This window comes from Mastomys coucha, unplaced genomic scaffold (assembly GCF_008632895.1).
Source record: "Mastomys coucha isolate ucsf_1 unplaced genomic scaffold, UCSF_Mcou_1 pScaffold16, whole genome shotgun sequence".
In the NCBI taxonomy this organism is placed as follows: domain Eukaryota; kingdom Metazoa; phylum Chordata; class Mammalia; order Rodentia; family Muridae; genus Mastomys; species Mastomys coucha.
In genome coordinates, this window is record NW_022196898.1 from 54,012,631 (window position 1) to 54,021,136 (window position 8,506).

The 8,506-nt window shown below is 39.7% G+C and overlaps 1 protein-coding gene across 3 annotated transcripts in view; it reads right to left on the bottom strand.

Moving 5' to 3' along the window:
* Nucleotides 1–2,035: 2,035 nt before the first annotated feature.
* Nucleotides 2,036–8,506, bottom strand: part of Pifo (primary cilia formation) — a 27,661-nt gene continuing 21,190 nt past the window's right edge. The window contains exons 2-7 of one of the 3 annotated variants that reach the window (XM_031376144.1): nucleotides 6,408–6,551; nucleotides 6,179–6,324; nucleotides 5,488–5,586; nucleotides 4,634–4,764; nucleotides 3,331–3,448; nucleotides 2,036–2,274 (exon numbers count right to left, since the gene is read on the bottom strand). In XM_031376144.1, coding sequence (XP_031232004.1) covers nucleotides 2,206–2,274; nucleotides 3,331–3,448; nucleotides 4,634–4,764; nucleotides 5,488–5,586; nucleotides 6,179–6,324; nucleotides 6,408–6,468 — 624 coding nt within the window. In that variant the 5' untranslated portion in view covers nucleotides 6,469–6,551 and the 3' untranslated portion in view covers nucleotides 2,036–2,205. Of the gene's footprint in view, nucleotides 2,275–3,330; nucleotides 3,449–4,633; nucleotides 4,765–5,487; nucleotides 5,587–6,178; nucleotides 6,325–6,407; nucleotides 6,622–8,506 lie in introns of those variants that run through there. The other 2 variants (XM_031376143.1, XM_031376142.1) reach the window with 2 other exon arrangements.

The window sequence follows — 8,506 nt, forward strand, 5'->3', positions numbered from 1 at the left end:
GCAGCTTGAGAGAGGATTTGTGTCCAGGCTAAGGTTCTAAGCTCTTCCACTTGGTTCCTTGCAACTCTAACCGACTTTATAACTTCACTTATAGATCTTTCCCTTTGCAAGAGAAGAGCTTATGTGTGCTATCTTGACTGTTTTCTGTCATTGACTTACAGTGAGGCCTCTGATTCTTGTTTTACAAGTCCTCTTTCCTGTTCCTCTTTTTGGTTGTTTTTGAAACAAGATCTCACTATATAGCTCAGGCTGGCCTCAAATTTATGGCCCTCTGGCCTTAGCCCCCTGCTGGTGAGCACAATTGCATACATGTACTACCTTGCTCAGCTCAATAAAGGCAAACACTTCCTGACCAGAAAGCATAAGTTGTGGGTTATCAGATTAAAAGAAGACTGTGGAGGCTTTGAGTGTAACTTAGTGGCTGAAAACTTACTTGTCTAACATGGTAAAGCACTGGGCTTAATGCCTAGCATTGAAAATTAAACTAGGTAATTAAAAAATTAGAGAAGATTATGTAAGGTAAGTGGGGTAAATGAAAATGATTTTTAGTTTCTGGTATCTTTATAATTGTTTTAATGTTTAGTTTAGTTCTCAATAGAGAACTTTTCTGTCCTTTGCCACTATGATTTCAGAAAACCTCAGTCCTTAAGTAATTAGACCTTTCTTGCATTTTTTTTTCTTTTTTTTTCTTTTTGGTTTTTCGAGACAGGGTTTCTCTGTATAGCCCTGGCTGTCCTGGAACTCACTCTATAGAGCAGTCTGGCCTTGAACTCAGAAATCCGCCTGCCTCTGCCTCCCATGTGCTGGGATTAAAAGCATGTGCTACCACTGCCTGGCATCTAACTGTTCCTTTTAATAGCTAAAAGTTACTATGTGGCTCTCATGGTTACTGTGGGTTAGAGCTTTCCTACTGTCTTTGATCATGTCTCATTCATGAGTACCCAGACCCTTGAAGATTTGCCTCTTAATAATTACTAAGAGATTACAAGTGGACCCTAAAACACTTTCTCAAAAGATAAGATGGGCCACACTTGGGATGAGAGAGATGGTTCAGTGTTTAAGAGAATTAACCCTCTTCCAGAGGACCTGGGTTTGATTCCCAGCACCTACATGGTCTAGAACTCCAGATTCAGGGGTGTCTAATGACCATGTTTTGACCTCTAAAGGCACTAGACATGCATGTGTTACACAGACATTCATGCAAATAAAACACTCATCCACATTAAAGAATAATGGACCATACATAGTGCTAATATTGAATAAGTATGAGTTATTTTAATGTTAGGAAGAAGGGGCTTGCCCTCCCAGGCTGGAGTATCTAGATATGCAAATACATACTTTAACATGGATTTATTTATTTATTTATTTATTTGCTTTTTGAGACAAGGCCTTTCTATATAACCATGGCTGTCCTCACTATGTTGTTTAGGATGCTGTCTGTCTTTCCTTCCCAAATGTTGGGATTAAAGATGTGTGCCACTGTGCCCAGCTATTGTGGATTCTTATTTCAAACCCCAAGACTCACTTGTAAACCTACAGAGGCCATTTAAATGAAGGGCAGACCCAATCTACTAGCCACCTGATGGAATTTCTCTAAGACTTCAGATTGGGTAAATGCTAATTTCTAGTATATTTCCAACGCTTGTCCATTGTCTGACATTAAGTGAAAATTCAGTAGATAGACTAAACAAGTGATGTCACAGGTAATGGGACTTTTGGGTTCTTATGTCAGCCCAAGAAAGAACAGAACCTGGAAATCTCCATTCTGTACCAGAGAACTCATAAGCTTGAAAGAAGTCCCCAAATATAATTTAGATATTTTCTATATTTTGTGAGCTCAAATCCTATCTAAGTCCTTGATATATAGGGGTTAAGATCTACCTAGTGGCAAGGCTAGTTGTAGAATATTCAAGACAGATGCCTGAGGATTAGAAGTAGTAGTCAAGGGATCCCTGAGTATTTCTCAAGTAAAACAACCTGGTTAGATACCCAAGAGGGACCACTAGATCACAAATAAAGAGACAGAGTAGGAACATTCTGGACTAGCCTTTATGTATTTGGAGGGTGACCATGAGACCCTTGTCCCTCCCTGGACACCAAATGGGCAGACAAGAGGGCCCAGGAACACAGAAATACAAGAGCAATTATGTCCTCAGTTCTGGAGACTCTGTGGTCAGGAGAGCACATGAAGACAGTGCTTATTGTTTATTTGTAATACAGGCTAAAGTAGGCCACGCGGTTACGGTGCTTTCTAAAGTCCTTGTCTGTAGACAGCTGCAATGAAAGAACATTGTCTGGCTTAGTACCCCTGTGAGAATCTTCTGCTTCTGATCTGCCTGTCTACATGAAATGAAACTTCACAGTATTAACCCTGTGGTCTAAGTAAAGCCAGACCTGGTAATAACTGAGGGGCAGTGACTGAACATTTGTGAACTGAGAACATCATACTCTGGTGTTCATCATGCTAGGAATTAGGACTATGTGGAAAATTTGGAGTAGTTGATCAGCATCTTGAAGGCAAGGATTGTATGTTTAACTATGTTACCCATAGGTTCTAATGTATATATCTATCTATTAGGCATATAACGAATATTCATGGTTAGAATCCTCGATTCCACTAGGAAAAAACCCCGAAAATCTAGAGTTATCATGCAAACTCATACTAGGTATATATTCTTATGTACTCTCTTAAATGATTTTCCATATATCTCAGTTATTAATCTTTACAACAATACCAGATAAATTAATTGCATTATTGAATCCATTTTAAAGATAAAAATTGATGCATAGAAAACCCACAACGATCGTAAAGGAACCCAAGACAGAACTCTTATTTGAGGACAGGTAATACTTTCTACTTTCTTGCTCAGAATGCTCTCCAGTTCTGCAGTGATCTGACTCACATGTGATATGTCAGAGAGAACATTGGATCAGGAGTTATAAATATGAATTGCAACTGTCCAGTCACTTAATCACTACTACTCTTAGTATCATCCTATGTTATATAGGATACTTTTTCTTGTTTACTTTAAGGGATTATCAGGAGCAGTTATTCCCTTATCCAAGGAACAAATAAAATATGATATTTGGCTAGTTGTAATTATCTATAAAATGCTAATGCAGATATATAACTCTCCAAAAATATCCTCACATTGACACAAGTACACACACAATATAATATGCATATTGTATAATATATACATATATGTATATGCATATAACTTCAGGGAATCATGAACTATCTAAATTTCATGTATAGACTTCTGGTTAAGAATAAATGATAGTATGTAGTACTAGACAGAACAGTGTTTTAAAGGCCAATCTTATTACCTCAGCTTTTAGAGTCCTTTTCTCTAGACATGGTACCTGAGACCAGTCTGGAGATCCAAATTTCATTGGCCAAGTAACTTTTGGGATTGACTTCATCTCTGGATTGTATGTGCCAGGGCTAGAAAGAAATACAGATATTATGGTAGATGACTGAACAAAACATCTTACCAGTCTTTAGGAAAAGAGGACTAACCTTTCGATGTCAGGCAAACATGAGCATCATTTCCTTGTTATTGTATTCTAATTAGGTTGTCAGTGTTAAAGAAAACCAGCCTCCAAGCATCCAAGCAGGGTAAAGATAGACTCTAGTTTAAGAATATTTCTGTAACTCAGGGTCCTCATCCCACAGGCCAGAGGATACCAGAAGAGTGAGTGATCAGAGACACTGTGATGACAGATTAGTGCTGCCCAAGATTTGAACTTTGTGAAAGATAGTCAGTGATAACCTACTTCCAATCTAGGGACACACAAAGCAGAACCATTTGCTTTTCTTGTCAATGAGATTGCCTTTGTTTGTAATCCTCTTACAGACTCTATTGTGAGGGAATATTTCCTTCCTCCCACCATACCCTAGCCATGATAATGTCTTTCCTTTTCTACCTCATCCAATTCCTTCCTAATTTAAAGGTTTTTTTTTTTTTTTTTTTTTTTTTTTTTTTTTTTTTTTTTTTTTTTTTTGTTCTTGCGGTTCTTTCTACTTGGGATGCTCTGTCTTCACACCTTCATAGGAATGACTTAACCTATTTGTTCAGATCTCTGATCAAGTAGTACTTGCTGTGTGTTTTTCTTAACAACCTCAGCTAAAGCAGCCTCCAGCTTATCACTCTACATCCTGTTCCAATGCCTCCATTAGGACAGCACCAGCTCACCACACATTCAAGTGTGAGCATGAGCATGACAGAGCTTATGCTACTGTCCTGAGGTAACTGTCACTTGGCCTACTTCACTCCTGAAAGTGTTGAAGTTTGACTAGTAAATTATATGGTTAAGTGTTCTTATTACTGTTGATATTTCCTTGAGTATTTATGTCTGATTTTGTTAGTTCTAAAATGTAATCTCCAAAAGATCAGGATCCCTGTTTGATGGGTATATTGAATGATTTGTGGAAGCTACAAAACTGCCTGACACATTAGCAAATATCTATTGAATTAATAACTGATTCTACAATTAAGCAGTACCAGAGACCTGGAAAGTTAGAGATCAAAACTTTAAAGATTTAGCTGGAAGAGTTTGGATGTAGTTCTTGCTTTATATACTTCTTTTCCTATTTGCCTTTGAAATACACAGTAAGCAGTAGACATACCCAGGGTAAGAATCACCCTTTGGTTCACTCTGAAATCGAGGCATCAAAACATTAAATGGGGCAAAGCTTTTTTTTGTTTTTTCACTCAAAGTATCAACTTTCTGATACATTCCTGGGTATGGTGTCACATCCTGTAATCACAAAAAGATTAGTGGATTAGACATAGATATGTCTCATAAGATATAATCTATATCTTGATAAGATATAATTTAACCCAAATCATTTAAGGTAAACAAAACAATAATTTTTATCCTATTTATAAATCAGCTACATACAGGTCAGAGTGTCATAGAAATAGACCCATGTAGGCAAAAACCTAGTATGGGGGTGGTGGAGCTATATAATGATATACAACACAGAGAAATAAACTTAGGATAGGTAAAGAATCAATGTAAGTTGATCCAGTCTACCACTGGGAGAATTTTACAGTTAGTATCTCCAGTCCTTGACTGTTCATGTCAAAAACCACCAACAAGAGAATAGGATCTTATTTAGTCAGGGGCTATAGCTCAGTGGAAGCACATTTGCCTGGTGCAGTCTAGGCTCAGAACTGCATCATAAAAAGAAAGACAAGGATTTTTTTTCCTCATAATTAGACTTGAAATCTAGCCAGACACATATACCACAAAGTAAAAAAGTTGGAATTTGCCTTTTAACTGACAAGATAATGTGGTGTATATAAACATGGGTTCCATATTTTAACTTTTGGTTATTAAAGCCTTGTCTTGGACCCATTTCTTTAGTAAAGTGCTTTTCTCCTCCATCCTCCCCGATTACATACCTGTGTGCAGTGCTAATGCCTCAACATAAATTTATGTTGCCACATGGGCCACTTTACATTCCCAGAACATTACCTTGCTGACTGGCTTAAACCTCACAGCTGTCCTGGCTCCAATGGCATAGCCTTTTGTACTGGTTGGGACTTTCGATAGGTTATATGCCAAGCCATTCCACTTCCAGTGTAAGGAGGAGAGGGAAGGAGGGGAGGAGAAAGAAAAAAAAAATCAGTAACACAATCATAGAACCGCCTTCAAAGTGGAGTGAATATAGAATGTGTAACCTTCCCTGCAAGACATTGCCCTCTCCTGTCTTGTCTTGATTCTTTTATAGTCAAAAGCATAGAGGTCAACAAATAACACAAGTAACGTTGCAAACAGGTGTGGCTGGATAGACAAACAAATGAATTTCTGTGAATCCCAAGGACTTCCATCTTTAGAATTTACTGAATTTACTTTTATGGAAGAGTCAGCCTGAGGACTGTTACTAAGCAGAAGGAAACTGACAAGCTCAAGAGGACGCTGGAAGTGAAGATGGAATAGGGATCATATGAAGGCAAGGCTTGCGTTTAGTGGTTTAGTGGGGGATGAAAAATGGTGAACCATGGTCGTTTACACATTGGCTCTACAGCTGGTTACCGATCAGTGCTCCTTCTCATATTGGGGCCCTAGAAATTAAAGTCACACACAGAGTAATTTTTCTCCCAGAACACCTATGTCCCGCAGTAGACAGAAACTGAGAACCACCCAAGGGGAGGTGAATACTCACATCTGTTGCTGCTGCATAACACCCAGGGCCTGTGTGGGGAAACCCCCTAAGAGGGAGATACGTGTTCCCCAGCCAGGTTGGAGGATGGTAGTGAGGAAACATTTTCCTCGTTTGACGTGTTCCAAAGGAGTAATTATTCACCTTCCCTAAAGATCAAGAGAAGAAACTTCAGGTGAGCAGGCAGATAGAGGGAAGCATGGGGCAGGAGGACCATGCTGCCAACTCTTACATAGTAAAGCAGGTGTAACTCCACGGAGCGGGGGAGCAAGCGGTACTTCCTCCGTGTTCATCTCTCCTGCTCTTCTTACCCTTCTGTTGCTGTCTGCTCCTTAGTCCTCTGCTACTCTCCTCACCTATTCTGCTGAAGCACATCCTGCAGGGTGTTAGGATTAGCTGTGTGTACCACGTTGTCAAGGGAACGGGACCATGGGGAGCCAGAGAAGCTGAGTGTACTTCTCAGTTTGCGCCTGCGCAGCAGGTTACCCAGGGCACGGTCAAGTTAGATCTAGGCTCTGAGGCTCCTAACTCAGAGGGCTGCGCCTACTAGGCACCAAGTGGAAGGGCTTCGTGGGGGGAGTGTGTGGCAAACTGCTTTGGAAATGTCCACAAGAAATACACTGCTGTAAAGGTAGGGCTATGGGCCTCAGATCACCCTAGGCCTGGACTCCTGGGACCAGAGAAGCAAAAAACTCTGAACTGTGTTGACAAGTGAGGAAGATGTGCCTCTGAACGAGGCCTGGAGTAGAGGATGGTGAGGCAGGGTGGGTGTTGAGGACCCCACCATGTCCATTTTAGACCCATTTTTCTTTTTCCTAAAGTCTGAGATCGTCTCTCTCTCTCTCTCTCTCTCTCTCTCTCTCTCTCTCTCTCTCTCTCTCTCTCTCTCTCTCTCTCTGTCTCTCTGTCTCTGTCTCTCTCTCTGTGTGTGTGTGTGTAGGGGTGCAGGGGTAGGAGAGTGTAGGAATGTGTGTGGGTACGAGGCTTTCAAAGGCTAGTGACTCTCAGAGGAACAGTAAGAGTGCATTAGCGTTGTAGAAGTGCTTAATAAATTAAACCTTTTCTAAGTCTCAGTATCCTCATAATTCTATTGACAAGCGTGCTGAGCGTTTTTAAGGCCGTGGAAGCAAAACCACACAGTGTCTACTTCTTAGCAGCTGGCAATGTGAAAGGTTTTCATCACATAGACAGCAGCCCCCTAACCTCTGAGCTTTTTCATACTTACGGGAGGAAGAACATCAGAGTGTTTGTTATTCAGCTTTGTCCTGGGCAGAAACAAGAACTTGTTTTCCCTGGGCTTTAGGGTAGCTTTACCACTTGTCCAGGTATAGGAGGTAACAAGGCACACTACACTGTCTGGCCCACGCTGCTGTTTGTCACTGTAAAGATGATCCTGCAGTCTACATGTGCCTTATATTAGCACTTTCTTCAGAGAAAATTTTACAGAATTGTTTTGTTTTAAAGACTCATGTGTTTTATGTGTGCGTGTATTGTGCGTATACGTCCATACACACGTTCAATTGTATGTATGTCACTTGCAAGCAGGTGGGTGAGGAAAGCCAGAAGAAGGTGTCAGATCTGGAATTTGTGAGCACTGAGAACCCAACTTGGGTCCTCTGTAAAAGCAGAAATTGTTATTAGCTACCGTGCTATCTCTCCAACCCTCTTTTACAAATAAATGGAAGTTTTTTTTTTTTTAATTGGGGGGGGGCAGTTCTGTTAGTACAGGCCTTTAATCCCAGCTACTCAGGAAGCTGAGGCAGGAGGATCACAGGTTACAGGACTTCTTGAGCTACAAAGTGAGCTCAGTCTGGGGAACTATGAGACCTACCTCAAAATGAAAACTGCAGAGAGGACTGGTAATGTTGCTCAGAAGTACAGATTGCCTAAAATGCATGCCCTAGGTTCATTTCCCAGAATTATAAAATAAGTAAAACGATCCTAATTTGAAAATTTGCCAAAACATATTTTTGCATTTAAAATACTTTATTTTCCAATTGATCACATAATTATAAATATTCATGTCTTCATAGGCTGTTTAAGTACACATGTGCATTGTATAATATTCAAATCAAGATAAAACATATCCATCTCCCCCAAAGTTTGTCATCTTTTTGTGATAAAATTTGTGTTCAAATTTCTGTCTTTTGGCTGGGGAGGATATATATATATATATATATATATAATATATATATATATATATAATTTTTTACCTAAACATTATTTTAGTGATGCCCGTGGCCAGTGTATACTAGAGTGCTTAAACTTTTTTTTTTTATTTTAGATATTTTCTTTATTTACATGTAAATTTCTCCTTTCCCAGTTTCCCCT